We start from the raw sequence: 16,622 nt of genomic DNA on the forward strand, positions 1-16,622 counted from the left end.
ACTGAATTCCCATTATGTCCCAGGCCAAGACAGAGGGTAACCAGGCTCAAGGAATTTAAAGTTTTGATGGGGAAGACAGGTATTAATCTAATAAATAATTATATTTTGTTAAGTACTATGAAAGAAAAATACAGGAAGGAGTAGGGCAGTTTTCAAAAAAACACAACATGAAGCTAAAATCAGCAGAAGAGATAATATCTCCTTTCAAAGGCTCTTCTGAGAATGCACTTACAGAGTTGGGGAGAATTTACGGCACAAGGCAGGTACTCACTGTGGCTAATTACCATATAGTTACTAAAATGGTGGTAATAAAAGTACTAAGGAAACTACAAATATGAGAGAGATTGGAAAAGAAGATTCATCTACATTTGTTTATCCACTGTCAGGAAGTAAGATAATAAAGGTATGGCATCTTTCCAAAAGCCAGTTGAAAATCTGGGCCAGGATATCAGAAGAAGGTTAAGGCTAGAAGCAAATACTGGAAAGACACTACGTGACAGTGAACTGAGTGATCACTTTATGCCTTCGATGATCTTATGACAAGACAATCTAGCTTTACATTTAGGCATTAAAGACTACTGCCACAGAAGTTCCCATCACGGCTCAGTGGTTAACGAATCCGACTAGGAACCATGAGGTTTTGGGTTCAATCCCTGGCCTTGCTCAGTGGGTTAGGGATCTGGCGTTGCCGTGAGCTGTGGTGTAGGCTACAGACATGGCTTGGATCCTGCATTGCTGTGGCTGTGGTGTAGGCCGGTGGCTACAGCTCTGATTAGACTCCTAGTCTGGGAACCTCCATATGCTGCGGGAGCGGCCCAAGAAATGGCAAAAAGACCAAAAAAAAAAAAAAAAAAAAAAAAAAAAAAAGACTATTGCCACAAAGTTAAGTCAAAAGTTCTGCACCATTGATACCTCCTTTTGACAAATCCTGCAGGTTTGATAATGGTAGTTGTGTTAACAGCTAAGCATTTATGTGGATATTGTTTCTTAATGCTTAATTGTTCCGTAATTCTTAAAATTCAAGAAATTGGAGTTCCCGTCATGGCACAGCAGAAATGAATCCGACTAGAAACCATAAGGTTGCAGGTTCAATCCCTGGCCTTGCTCAGTGGGTTAAGAATCCAGTGTGGCCGTGAGCTGTGGTGTAGGTTACAGACCTGGCTTGGATCCAGTGTTGCTGGGGCTGTGGCGTGGGCTGGCAGCTGTAGTTCCGTTCAACCCCTAGCCTGGGATCCTCCTTGGGCTGCAGATGCGGCCCTAAAAAGACAAAGAGGCCAAAAACAAGTAAAAATAAAATTCAAGAAATTTTCATTATTAAAATGGTTGTAAGACTTCTTACGGTAATTAGACACCAGAATGTTACATGTACAACTATGCAAGACAGGTGATTTATAATAAAAATGCCTGTTATGTAACACATTCTCCATGCAGGTATACAGACCTGTACACAGACCACCGTAATAACGTGCATGTCAGAATAAAGTGAGTCATGCCAATTTTTTGGTTTCTCAGTGCATATGGTTTACACTATACCATAATCTACCAAGTATGCAGTAGCATTATGTCTAAAGAACGATTACATACCTTAACTAAAAAACACTTTATTGTTAAAAATTGCTATCCATCATTGGACAATGCAGGATTGCCATAAATCTTCAATTAGTATAAAACACAATTATTTGTGAAGAGCAATAAAGTGAAGCACAATAAAAGGAAGTATGCCTGTATTAACGTACCACTGAATTCTCACAACAACCTGAACAATAATTAGCTTGGCTATTTTACCTTCCTCTGTTCTTCCTCATCAACCCCATGTTGCTAACTTCAGTGGTTCCTATTCTGTCTCCCATCTCCTCAGTCCCTCAGAATCATTCCGCAGTTGACAACTGAGGTTCAGTGACAGAACTCCTCTTGAAACACATTCTTCTCTTAATCTATTTAACTCTATAATCGCTTCAAAGGGTTCTCAAGCTAAGACGCCCTTACGCAGACAGGTGCTGCATTCCCTCTTGTCCCTGTCTACACCCACTACTCTACCTCACCTGTTCCCATTACCTTAATACCATCCAGATCAGTAGTTTTCAGAATGTGGTCCCTGAAATGGAATGATCAACATCACCTAGGAACTAATTAGAAATGCAAGTTATTGGGTGATGCTAGATGTAAGAAATTAGAAACTGGGGTGGGGCCCAGCAATCAGTATTTTAACAAGCTCAACAGGTGCTTCTGATGCACACTGTTATTTGAAAACAATTGATTCAGATTTGTGTTTTTTTATATTGCAGGTTGTAACTCATTAGCTGATCAAGAAATAAACTGAGGTGCAAATAGCCTTTAAAAAAAATAAAAGTACAAAAAAAGAATAAACTTCTTTATATGATATCACGGTAAGTATATTTCATGAAACTTTTGTTTCAATTATATATGTATATTAGAGTGTGTGTGCCTGTGCATATCTATATTTGGTTATTAAATATGTATTACTGTGGATGACAGTCTAAAAAAAATCTGATCGATATAACTATAGAAATCAGCTCTTTGGTTCCTTGTTATTTAAGTCTTATCTTGCTTGGGCTTCCTTACTGATAAGTGAAAATAATGCATGAGAAAGTGCCCTGTAGAGTACAAAGTACAAACCAAGTACTTTATAAGGTCAACTTAATTATTATAGCTAATTTATTTTATATTGTATTTATATTTATATATTGCTATATTTAGAAAAATATAAAGTTATGGTCAAATTAAAAATAATTATTAACAATACTAAGAATTATAATACTTGTTAAAGATTCATAATATGCCAGGCTATTTTCATCCTTACTTTAATCCTCATCACAATTTTATGAAATAGGTACCATTATTTTCACAGAAGGGGGCATGCTCAAGGGTACACACTAGGAAGTACTAGAGCCACTAATTTAACTTCTTCAATTTCTATATCAAATTTCTTTTCAATATTATAGAAAAAATATTATTTAAAAGGAAAATACTACTTTAAAATATGTATGTTTCAAAAACCATAAAATTTACCCATTTAAATGCATAATCCTATAGGTCTTGGTATATTCACAAATTGTGCAACCATCACCACAATCTAATTTTAGCACATTTTCACCACTCCCCAAATAAATTCCATACACAACAGCAATCAGATCTAACTACATATACTTTACATGCATAAAAGAAACATAAATTCTCTTACAGAAAGCCTCCATTAAATATATGTATGAATGTATATTTGATACAACTAATGCAAAAGAACATCATGCAATGAAGTCTAAAGGAGAAATTATGACATGGTGGGCTTTCTGTAATTGTACATTGACAGTATCACCACCCATGCGAGGAGGGCATGTAATCAAGAGCTAACACCTACATTCAACTGATTATTAGGGGTCAAACTCCAATATCAAGGACTTCTTAACATTTTTGTATTCACAGCCAAACAATAAGACTAGGAGAGAATGTAGATGAAAGTGTACTATCTAGGTGCCTTTGATATTTTCTTTGTTACATAGTGTCAAAGACAAAAGCTTAGGAAAATAAAGTCATAAAAGCTTAGGAGATGAAAACTTTCTTTTTCAACAAGATATATTCATGTACATTTTCTAAGAACCTATAGTACTGTATTTGATAACTTACTATTATTAAAGCAGAATTTAATGAATTCTGCATCCACACCAAATAATGAAAAGGAACTCACTATTGGTAAATGCATATTCTTCTTCAGTCTCATCACTGTCATCAGATGGAGCTTTATAAGGAGGCGGCAGTTTCATTGGAGGTGGAGCAGTTCCTCGCCTCTGAGGATGCAAAATTGAGAGAAGGGTTAATTGCCTTTGTACAACCTATTCCTCAATGACAAATAGGATAAAAAGATAATTTGTAAATATTTTGACTGTATTTATATCACTAGGACTATAAAAAAAAACACAATTTATTTTCATGTTATTCTGTAGAAGTGACTCTAGGATATAAACAACCCAGTAACAGTAAACAGAAATTCAAAAGCAGTTTTTAAGACTGACCTACCCAGAAGAATGCATTTCTTTCTCTAGTATTTTCCTTGAATTCCTGAGCTTAATTTTCTTTGTTTCTGACCAAATAACTCAAATGAAGGACGTTTCAAAATTAAGTCTAAATATAAAAACTACCCACTGTGTTAAACCTACATTTAAACATCTTATTCAATTGCAAAAGGCACAGATTTCATTCTTTAAAAAGCACGTGAAATACCAAGATTTTCTAACTAAAGAGGTATTCATAATTTGTAAATAGAAAACACATTTTAATGTTTTAAAAAAGAAAGAAAAAGGTTTATATGAATATTTTTGTATTTCTGTATAAGTCATCTTTAAATTTATGCACCAAATGAAACAGTACATCAACATTTGGTTCAAATAGACTTAAAGCAGACTTTATGATCAGATTACCTTCACAGAATGTAGACATTTTCTTGAACGCTGGGGAAAATAAAACATGCCAACCTATGGAGAGTTCCAAGCTGCTGGAAAGAATAGGAGCCGATATACCCAGGCACTCCAAATACCAAAACAACTGGATTAAGATTTGTTTTGCTACAGGATTCCAATAAAGTACAATCAATTATGCTTTATAGGACGGAGCCACTAATGGCAGGATATACTTCAGTAAATGGACAATGAGTGGTCCATTACAGAAAGCAGGCATGTCATAAATTCCTCCAAAATAGAACACACTATTTGGGAGCCACAGAGAAAAACACACATGCAAATTTATTTAAGATAATGTCTAACCAAAGCAGTACTTTGTATATTTGTAGAACATCCAAAAATCAATAAAATGCAACAGTGATGAAGAAGATGCCAAGTACAAAAATACTTATTAAGCAACAAAAGAATTCAGAAATGTGATTACTGCATCTCTAATTCCTGCTTGAGAAAACATAAAAGTTAGTTAAATGAAGAATGAAAAAGGCAAACGAATTTTCAGCAAAACTTTTCCTCAGAATCAGATCATTCTAAGTGAAAGACAATGCTCAGAACAAGGACAGCCAACCTTCCAAATAGTATTAAAAGATATGAATTCTCTTGAATAGCACTTTAAACAATATATAAAGGGGAAATTGTTTATGCAACTGATTTATTTAATTTCTACCAACACTCTCAGAAAGAATGCAAGATAAGTGTATTCTGGGCTCCCTATGGTTTGAATGTGGGTTGCCAGATGCCCAGGCCATCTTTCTCCTGCACAAGGGAGAAGGGTGCAGGCAGGTCCAGGATCTCCCTGTGGCAACAAAGGCTGGAGCAGAGTGTGTACAGGAAGGGCCAGATAAACAGAACCTCTATGAGGACAGAGAACAACTCAGACTGTATGGCATCCTCAGCTCTAAGAACAGGGCCCTTAACTATTTCCCAAAGGAGTAAATAGCTAGTTGTCACTCATATTGCTTAGGTTCCCTGACATATTAACTCTTAGAAAATGACAATAACATAAATGCACTACATATTTATTTTGTCTGGCAGACAAAATTTGCTAAATTATTTTAGCAAATTATTATATTTATATTGCCCATATAATATATAAATATATTTATTAATATAATATAAATATATTTATATTAACCAGTTTTGTATCTAAATTTGAATTTTACTTATGCATTCTTTCCTTCAGCAATTATAAATACTTTACTCTGAACCAGGCTAACCACCTTGTTGTCTCTCTTCCTAGGGATCTAAATAAATACCTGGCACCTGTACAGTCTGCACAATTTCACAAGTTATGCTTTTATTTTTTCCTAAATTACACTAGTGAGTCTTAGGGGTCCCACTGAGATGTTCAAGTAGACTCACCTTCCAGACCAAGGGAACTGTGACGCCTGAGATACACAACTCATCAGCTATTTAAGCCCATACACGTGATTTCCTGGTTCCCACAGTAAATCCCCAGTGGCAACAGAACCTTGTCTTTTTGACTGTTTCTCCATTTTTAAATTTCCAATTCTATATTTTTGTTTCTGATACTAAGCTCGGTTTGGTTCTGATTTTTACTTGGGCTATAAGTTACTCGCCATTGGTAGCAGCAATCACTGAAGTCTGGTTTTATGATCTGGCAATTTAGCAGTATTTGTTGGAATGATGAGGATCTACTATCCACTGGTTCCACAGGCACCTATTCTCTCTGGATTGAGAGACAACAGGGAACGTGTTTATTAGACTTCCTGTTTGCCTGTCCATGCTTTTGTACACGAAGATGTCTTGGGTCCACTGGAAAGAACAGCTTTTTGCCATACAGATCAGTGGGATTTAGCACTTCTGCGTCTATATTTGACATATGGCTAAGGTTGCAGGACAGAAACCAAAGTGCTCTGTGTATCTGACAGGCAGAAGAGGTCTTACATCATTGTGAGTGTGAAATATTTTCCTATCTTCGGGGGGTATTAAAAATTTAGTCTCAAAGAATATTTTACTGATTGGTTTATATAGACTAATACATATTATTTAAATCCAATATTCCCAGAGTCTTCCAGAAAATAATGAGCCTCAACTTATAAAATTTTAGATATGCCAGCCTTCAAAAAAAAAAAAAATCCCTTTTCATAGAAATCAGTAACTCAAAAGCGTATTTATATAAGAATATAGATTCACAAAATCAAAGAGATTTGTTAACTTTAATTGAAAATTCTATACTTTCTCCCTGAGCTTCTTGATCTTTGGTACAAAATATAAAACAAAAACACACAAGATGATAAAAACATGTATAGCAATGTTGCATGACACGCACACATCTAGATGCTGTGTGTGTGTGTGTATCACAATGTTTACACATTAACCTGAGTATTAGCAGCCAACTCTAAAGGCTAGTACAGTAGGGAATATCATGGATGGAACACTGTATTATTTGTTGCTCTTAAGGGTAATCAGAGAGTGTGCATCCTGCAACACTCTAAGTGTCACTAAGAGATCCACAAGAGATTCTGATCTTAGCAAAATGCCTTCATGAGGTTCCACTTAGTCCTAGAGTTTGGCATGCTCAGACTTTTCACTTGGAATAGATACATGTCTTAACAGCAACCTTACTGAAGTATAATTTACCTGTATTAAAGTGTATTCATTTGGAATAGGTCATTTTTATAAGGTAACTATATTTTAAAGACTACTATGTTTAATGGGAAACATTTTCATTTGGGAAAAACATAAAATAAAGTGGAGAAAACAGTAGAGGATGACTCTTCCGCTGATGAACATCTCCTATTTATGACTAGTGTCCACAGTTCCTTTAAAGAGAATATAGGAGAGAACACCGAGAATGTAGAAAGAAAATACCAAAGAGTTGTTATGAACAGCATTTCTGTGAATAATGACCGTCATTATTTCACATTCTGAATCATGCAAAACAGGTCAGAAAACACTCAACTGAGAAAAAAACAAGAAAAAACTAGGGATTTACTCAAGAAATGCTTATTAATTCTTTTTTCGTTTTTCACCACTCTCTTCCCCTCTCTTTTTTTAATGTGAATAATTTTAGGTCAAACTTATATCTCTAACCTAAATTTCCACTAGTGATGAATTTCAAGTGATTTTTATTGTCTCCTTTCTGATTTTCAGAAATTCTACTGGACATAAACTGCTTCCTCATTAAAGGAAGAAAAAATGCGTAACAGGAATTACTTCTATCGATAATAATTGTTAACAAAACAGTTATCATCTGACCTTCCATCTTTGGGAAAGTCTCCCAGCCTGTTCTCCTCTAGCACCCTGGGCATATTTCTATCATACTAATTAGACTTCTGATTATTTCACTACATGCGACATTCATCTGTGTACCTCTTGGAGTGAAGGTGCTTTGTCATTCCAGAATGGAGAATACTGCTTCATACACAAGATATAATTCCAGAGGAGAGTAATACAGTAAAGTATATCCTTTTCTCATTAAAACATCATTCTGTAATGGAGACGTAGATTCTGGTATGTTCAATCAACTCATAAACGGGAGTGATCTGGGGGCAATAATCACCTCTGCATTCTCCAAAGAACTCACATAAGTGACGAAGTATCATCTACCTATGAGGGCCAGAACACTGCCTTGCAACTGATAGACCCACAATACCTATTTAGTGAAAGAAGAATCCTGAAGACAAAACAAAAAAATCTCTGCCTTTAGGTCACTAGGATTGGCACAAACTCTGGACAAGTGCCACCCTCCTGTGCTCCACTTAACCTTCTGATTTGGGGTTTATGGCTGCAATGTTAACTACTGCCATGTCACCTTAGTGATTAGTTATTTATATCCAGGAACTTAGCTGGATAGACCAACACTGACTTTTGGTATTACAACTCTTATTGGATTTTTAAAATTTGAATGCAAATTTGAAATTCAATTTCATTTAACAGAGCGGGTCAAAGTTGATAAGAATCATACATTTATCTTTTTCCTTCTTGAGCTCTTATGTGTAATTTTCCTTAATTAAATTGCTTTGGTCCTCAAAGTAATTAAATTAGTAACTAGTTTATTCATCTGTGTGTGTTTATTGTCTGGATCCCCCAGACTGATCCTTTGTCTGTTTTCTTTTTGACATTATATCCACTGACTGAACAGTAACCCACACACTGAGGTTTCCAATAAACATTTGATGAATGTTCAGATATTTAAAACATATGAATCAACAAAACGTCCTGCAATGGGACAGACTAAATATTCTGAGAAATCCTTCTTTAAAAAAAACATATGAGTACAGCAGGTTAAGGATCTGGCATAGTTACTACTGTAGCATGGGTTTGATTCCTAGCCTGGGAACTTCAACATGCTGTGGGTGTGGCAAAAAAAAATATGTGTGTGTGTGTGTGTGTGTGTGTGTGTGTGTATACACTTTATAACTAAGGCCAGAAATAACCTTAAGTCCCAAACCCGAAGGTAAATCTCCAGAGGGCATGTCCCAATCCTCAGTGACCTAAGGCCAGAGATTTTGTTTTGTTCTGTTTTAGAACTCTTTATTCATTCAATAAACATTCAATAAACATGTATTCTGTGCCTACCAGGCACCTGGTGGTGTTCTGGGTGATATGGAGAGAGTAACTATGAGACAGATTATCTCCCTGCCCTCATGGAGCTTATATTCCAATCCCTTTTAAATACCATATTTTGAGGGGCTTCAGGTCTTATCCCCAAATCACTTTAAAGTAGCAGTCACTGAATTCTATATTGCTTGATTTGCCCTACTAAAATGCAAACTCCAGAAAAGCATGAAATTTTTGTCTTTGGTAGCTTCATTGTAGCATACTGAAGTATAATGAAATAAAGTTGCACAGATTTTAAAGTGTACAATTTGAATCCACCACCACAATCAAGACAATGAACATACAACCACCACCCACAAAAGTTCCTTTATGACTCTTTCTAGTCACCCTCTTTCTCCCCCCTTCCCCTGGCACCCTGTTCTCCTGAACGACTTATCTCCTTTTTGTCACTACAGGTTGTATTTTTCTATACATTTATATAATCATGCAGTATCTATTCATTTTTATCAAATGAGAGTTAGGAATCTAATTAGTCCATAGTTTTTGTTTCAGGTCAAACTACGTGGGAGGGGGGACTAAAGATTCAACCCTTCCAAACCCCAATCCCTGCAAATAAAGCCAGTGCCTCCAAAAGGCTGAGGGAGAATTCTGCAAGTGATGACCTGCAATCTACACATAGGTAACACTTCTGCGAGCAATAACCATGGTCTTCTAGAATCTACAAATTATCTGTTTATTGGCGGTTTTCAAAAACAAATCACAGAATCCTGAACACACAGAGTATGCCGCTGCTAATCTGAACATCATCTTTGTGATTAAGATCTGAACTCAAAAAAGGCAGCCACGCAAGCTAAAACAGACAGTTCTATGATTTGGTAACCACTTAATCCTTTATCCTTTTCAAAACCCTTCCCCACAAATCCCCACATACTCTGGAAACAGGGTATTCTCAAGTGCTCTCAAGTCATTGTTTGTTTGTTTTCGCTTTAACAGGGTGAAACCTGAAATGGATGAAGTTACAAACAAACAAATCAAAAACCAAAATCTTGATCACAGCAGACAGAAGAATTATTTCCTGGCCCTGGCCTTAGCTTGAGATGGAAGGAAACGAAAGAAAAAAAAAAAAAAAAAAAAAAAGGTGTCCTTTGAGAATTTCTTATAACTCCAGACTGAGCTGGAGACCTGAATTCAATCTGTGTGTGGCTCAAACATTTCCAAGCCAAAATACCAGGCAAATACAAAAAGAAACCTGGCATAGTTTCAGTGATATTGCATGAAATGAATATTAAGACACTACTAAACAATGACACATGTTAATAAAGGGCTAATTATACCCCATGAGGACATAAAATTTTAAAACTTATAGATACTTATTAAATTAACTTGAAAAAATATAAAATAAAAACTGAAAAACTACACACGAAGCAGACTAATTTAACCATCAAAATGGAAGTTACACTGACAAAAAAAAAAAAAACAGTACATATATAGAATATCTGAATAATTGAATTCATTTGCCCTCATGACTTTGTATAAAAATCTGTAACCAATAACTAGATTATAGTTATTCTTTTAAATCACAAGTATACATTTACAATAACTATGTGCTAGGCCATAAAAAAAGTCTCAGCCAATGTAAAAGATATTATATAAACCAAAATTTCTGGTTCTAACTGAAATATGTTAGACAACAACAGCAATAAAGTTTTTAAAAATGCTTATATGCAAATTTTAAACTACATATGGAAATTTGAAAATACATTACAAAAAAACAAACGGGTTAAAAAAATAAATCACTTTGGGAGTTCCCCCTGTGGTACAACAGGATCAGCAACATCTTGGGAGTGCTGAGACGCAGGCTCGATCCCTGGCCCAACTCTGGTGTTGCCACAGCTGTGGCTTAGGTCAAAACTGCAGCCCGGATCTGAGCCCTGGCCCAGGAACTCCATAAGCCTCAGGACGTAGGGAAAAAAAAAAAAAAAGAAAGAAAGAAAAAATATCATTCGGAAGCTAAAAACATACACAGATACACAAACTTAGTACAACAGAAATTCAACTGAATATATTGGGATGCAGAAAAAAAGGACTCTAGGAAGAAGTGTATGGTCTTAAATGATTATTTTAGAAAAAAAGAATGGCTAAAAATTAATAAACTCGACAACAATCTAAAGATTAGTAGAGGGGGGATAAACCCAAATAAGGCATAATAAAAATGAGAACAAAATTAATTAAGCACAATAAAGATACAGTAGAAAAGACTGATACAGCTCAAACATTAACTCTTCAAAAAGAGGAATTAGGGAGTTCCTGTTGTGGCTCAGTGGTAGCGAACTGGACTAGTATCCATGAGGATGCAGGTTCTATCCCTGACCTCACTCAGTAGGTTAAGAATCTGGCATTGCCATGAGCTATGGTGTAGTTCGCAGACACAGCTCGGATCTGGCATTGCTATGGCTGTGGCATAGGTTGGCAACTGCAGCTCCGATCTGACCCCTAGCTGGGGAATTTTCATATGCAACGAATGTGGCCCTAAAAAGCAAGAACAACAAAAACACATAGAGGAATTAAAGGAAAAATTACTTTCAAGATTAGTTAAAAATAAACTATATTCACACACACAAAAAAAAAAACCTATCATGGAGAAAACATAGATTATACATGTTCAGAGAATACATGAACAACTTTATACCAACAAATGTAAAAAATAGATGATATCAATATTCCTAAAAAAGAGCCAGTAATCAAAACTGATTCTAAAAGGAACAGAAAACCTGAATAGCTCAGTAACTACTAAAGAACTAAATCGGTATTTTAGATTTTTGCCACATAGAAAACACAGGCCCACGATGGCTTCACAGGCTAGTTTGACCAAACATTTAAACCATAAATAATTACTATTTTACACAAACTCTCAGAGAACCGAAAAGAAGAAATACTCCTACTATTCATTTTAGTAGTCTTGTATAACCCAAACCAGAGAGGACAGAACATAAATGTAAAATTCTAGGCCAAACTCATGCAAGACCACAGATGGAAAAATTCTAAAAGAAATAATACTAGGAAGTGGCAAAAAAGATCCTGACCAAATTAATTTAATTCAAGATTGGTTTAACATTGGGAGTTCCCTTTGTGGCTCAGTGGTTAAACTAGGATCCCTGGCCTGGCTTAGTGGGTTAGGGATCTGGCATTGCTGGGAGCTGTGGTATAGGGCGCAGACACGGCTCAGATCCACATTGCTGTGGCCGGCAGCTGTAGCTCTGATTCAACCCCTACCCTGGGAACCTCCACATGCCACAGGCACAGCCCTAAGATAAAGAAAAAAAAAGAAAAAGATAGGTTTAACATTACAGAATCTATTAACATAATTCAGAGTTCCTGTTGTAGCTCAATGGCTTAAGAACCCAACTAATACCCACGAGGATGTGGGTTTGATCCCTGGCCTCGATGTGTGGGTTAAAGGATCTGGCATTGCCACAAGCTACGGTGTTGCTGTGGCCGGCAACTGTAGCTCTGATTGACCTCCTAGCCTGGGAACTTCCATATGCCATAGGTGTGGCCCTAAAAAGAAAAAGAGAAAAAAAAGAATCTATTAATATAATTCACATTAAGGGATTCAAGGAGAAAAAAAACACACTCTCGATTATTTCAGTGAATGTAGATAATATATTTGATAAAATTCAATGTCAACGCTACTCATGATAAAAATTCTTAGCAAAATAAAAATGAAAAGGAATATTTCCTTAACCAAAGGATTATCCACCAAAACTGACAGCACACATCACATTCAATGGTTAAATACTGAAAGCAATTTCTTAATTATCAGGAGGCAAAACAAGAAGAATGTTAACTCTTATTACTTCTAATAAACATAATAGAGTTCCTAGCAGATATAATACAACAAGGGGAAAATACGGGAAAGGGAAAAAGAAAACTGCCTTTATCCAAAGTGGTTACTATTATCTATACAGAAAATCCAGAAATGAACATCTACAGACACAGTACTAGTACAAATTTGAGATTCATATTCTTATTAAAAATTCTTTACATATGGAGTTCCTATCGTGGCTCAGTGGTTAACGAATCCAACTAGGAACCATGAGGTTGCGGGTTCGATCTCTGGCCTTGCTCAGTGGGTTAAGGATCTGGCGTTGCCATGAGGTGTGGTGTAGGTTGCAGATGCAGTTTGGATCCCGCGTTGCTGTGGCTGTGGTGTAGGCCGGAGGCTACAGCTCCAATTAGACCCCTAGCCTGGGAACTCCATATGCCACGGGAGCAGCCCTCGAAATGGCAAAAAGACAAAAAAAAAAAATTTTTTTTACATACATATTGTTGCAGCATATATACCAAGACACTAAAAGCCTCTATATGAAATATTTAATGTTTACTTTTGGGTGGTACGTTTATGGAAGATTTTAATTTTTTTATTTCAGCATTTTGGTTTTGCCATTGTTCTGCACTAGATTATTTTGTAAAAGATTGAGAATAATATTACAGGATGTCAAAAAATACGTAGAAGTCAATTTTATATCTACATATTAGGAACAAACAGAAAATACAGCTCAAAAATATTTAAAAGCAACACAAAATATAAAGATTTCTAGAAATAAACCAAAGATTTACAATGCCTTTCTGAAGAAAATTATAACAATTAATTGTAAGAAATAAAAGAGGAATTTAATAAATAGACATAATCACATTAACGGTTAAATAGGCTCAATAACATAAAGACGTGAGTTCTTTACAAATTAATCTATAGAGTTGACATGATTCTAATCAAAATCACCAATGAGATTTTTTGGTAGAATTTGACAACCTAACTATAAAATTTATATGGAAAACATAAAGGACACAAATAGGTAAGACAGTTCTAAATAAGAAGAAATACGTAAAGGAGACTGCTTTACTAGAAAACAAGATTTATTATTGGGCTTTAATAATTTAGGTAGCATCTGTGCTGGGACAGACAAAAGGAACAAAGAGAAAGCTCAGAAAGGGACTCCCTCTGACAACCTGAGATGTGACAGAGGTCGTGGTGCACATCAGTGGGGGAAGGAGGGCCTACTTAAAACACGGGGATAATTAGCTGTCTTTATGGGTAAAAGTGAAAGTCCATCCTACCAGATACCACCTCCTAAGATAAATTTTAGATCAACTAATTCTACCAGAATAGAGATGGGAAAACAGGAATGGAGGATTTAGTTTGATTAATGCGAGCAGTGTTTTCCCGGTAAAGATGACCTTTGACCTGCTCGTTGGAGGATGAAAAGGAAGAACAATGTGAGACATGAATTTCCAGCTGAAAGAACAGCAAGGGCAAAAATCTCAGAAACAGACTGGATAGGCGACCAGCCCTGCAGAATAGGAAAGACAGATGAAGATGAAGATGGCTGATTAGTGCTTCCTGACATTTTTACACCTCTGTTTCCCTAGGTCTTTATCCAGGCCAGAACCAGTTATGTTCACAGAAGGAAAATGTGATAACTACAGGACTGCTACCCTGATCCTCATCAAAAAAAAACCCACTTATTAATTGCAGCTCAGCTATGCAAAAAGAAACCAAAAACATTTTTTAAAAGCTTGAGAGGTTAGGTTACCTTTTCTTTTTTTTCTTGAGTGTTCTTGTCCTGGTTATTAGCAATTTTGTTGGTCTTATTGTGCGCACTAGGAATAACCTACCACCACAAAAACAAGGAAGAGGGAGGAGGAAAACATTAAAACGTCACAGTCATTACATTGCTTCATGTATTTTTTTTTAAAGCAGTTAAAAATCTTACTTAATTCTCTTTCATCTAAAAAGTAAAAACATGAGAAGTACAATTCAAAGCCAACAAAACAACTTGGGAAATCTACAGCTGTATAACCCCAAATGTGTATGTGTGTGTAGCATCAATGGGCAATAAATTCACACGCTTGAGTAGATCCAGAAAGTGAAGATGAAGAAGACCAAAAAGAAGGTCACACTTCTTACTGTCATCCAAATACCTCATTTTGCAAAATACAAGGGTGACCAAAGTTAATTCCCAGAACGCTGGATTCAACATTTATTTCGTAGATCTACTTTATTCATCACTGCACCCCGGTTCATGCATGATACCCAGCACACTGAACATTCAGTAAATATCTCTTTATCACTGTTAACATATAGAGAAATTACAAATCTATTTACATCCCTGGATAAAAGCTCAATGAGAGCTGGAGTTTAGTGTTATTTATCACTAAACACCCTGTTGCTCAGAAAAAGCTTAATACATAGCAGGGTTTAATAAAATTGTTTATTATGGGAGTTCCCATTGTGGCTCAGTGGGTTACAAACCCAACTAGTATCCATGAGGATGCAGGCTCAATCCCTGGCCTTGCTCAGTGGGTTAAGGATCTGGCGTTGCTGCGAACTGTGGTGTAGATAACTGATGCTGCTCGGATCCTGCATTGTGCTACAATTCAGCCCTAGCCAGGGAACTTCTATATGCCACAGGTGCGGCCCTTAAAAAAAAAAAAAAAAAAAAAAAAAGTTTATATGTGAATCAAACAGTTCAATTTCATAGAAATAATTTTAATTCTTAATGGTGCCAACAGCATATTTTTTTATTCATTTCTTTTTGTAAAACTACCCAAGAAACATCTTGGGAAAATATAACTTTTTTAGTGATATTTTAAAGGCTCCTCAAATAGTTAATACAGATAATGTTGACATAAGTCTGATGACAGACATGAAGATTAAAAGGAAAAATAAATCTCCTTTCTCAAAATTAAAGGACCTGCTTGTCTAGTTCCTTTGTAACAACAAGGCTAAAAAACCTCTTCTTTCTAATAGCAATTTAAGGTTAATTCTTCTTCACTTTTAATAGAGTCCAAAGAAATAATTTTGGAATAAATGAGAAAATCTTAGAAATGTTTGAGTAAAAAAAAAAACAGTAATGATAAGACATCAGCATATATCTGGGGCCTCCTATGTGAATAGACACTGTGCTTAATATTTGTTTCTCTATTTAATACACACAAAAATGTAAGTCAGAGTTCAAAAATTGGTGGGTCTACAGGAATGTGTTTCTTGTCCTGAAAAGTCTTAAAACAAATACTTGTTTCTCAGTCAGAATATTGGCCCACACTGGATCTACTTTTTCCTACGGAAAAACCAAGCTGGAGCTGAACACAGAAGCTTTGGGATGGGCCAGAATGTCAGTTGCCATTTATAACGTTTACACTGCTTGTTTTTCCGAATAGCAGAGAAAAACCTTCAGTACACATATCATTAGCAAAATTTGGAAGACAAAAGGCCCACAAAAAAGACTACATCTTTAAGGAAAGTAAAATGGTGCACATTTCTTATGAAAGTACAAAACATATGAATGTATGATTAATATGCAAAATGTACATGTGTCAACAAAGTATAGGTGCCATTATGAAATGATGATATTAGGGAAATACAAATGGAATACAGAAAAAAAAAACCACAACACATGAAAATAAATTTAATGAATGGAAGGAATTACCTCAATTACAAAGGATTTGTTTTTGAATATGAAAAAAAAATCTGACATTACTATGAAATGCAATTATAAGTGGAAATTACACTGGCGTAAAAACTTTCTATGGAGGTGTGCCGTATAAATCATGAGTTCTGCTCTC

The 16,622-nt window shown here is 35.7% G+C and overlaps 1 protein-coding gene across 5 annotated transcripts in view; it reads right to left on the reverse strand.

Moving 5' to 3' along the window:
- PATJ (PATJ, crumbs cell polarity complex component) overlaps positions 1-16,622 on the reverse strand; it is a 356,852-nt gene that overhangs the window by 189,851 nt on the left and 150,379 nt on the right. For all 5 annotated transcript variants that reach the window (XM_021096559.1, XM_021096561.1, XM_021096558.1 and 2 more), the window contains 2 exons: positions 14,591-14,668; positions 3,704-3,803 (listed from right to left, as the gene is read on the reverse strand). In XM_021096559.1, coding sequence (XP_020952218.1) covers positions 3,704-3,803; positions 14,591-14,668 — 178 coding nt within the window. The remainder of the gene's footprint in view (positions 1-3,703; positions 3,804-14,590; positions 14,669-16,622) is intronic.

This window comes from Sus scrofa, chromosome 6 (assembly GCF_000003025.6).
Source record: "Sus scrofa isolate TJ Tabasco breed Duroc chromosome 6, Sscrofa11.1, whole genome shotgun sequence".
In the NCBI taxonomy this organism is placed as follows: Eukaryota; Metazoa; Chordata; class Mammalia; order Artiodactyla; family Suidae; genus Sus; species Sus scrofa.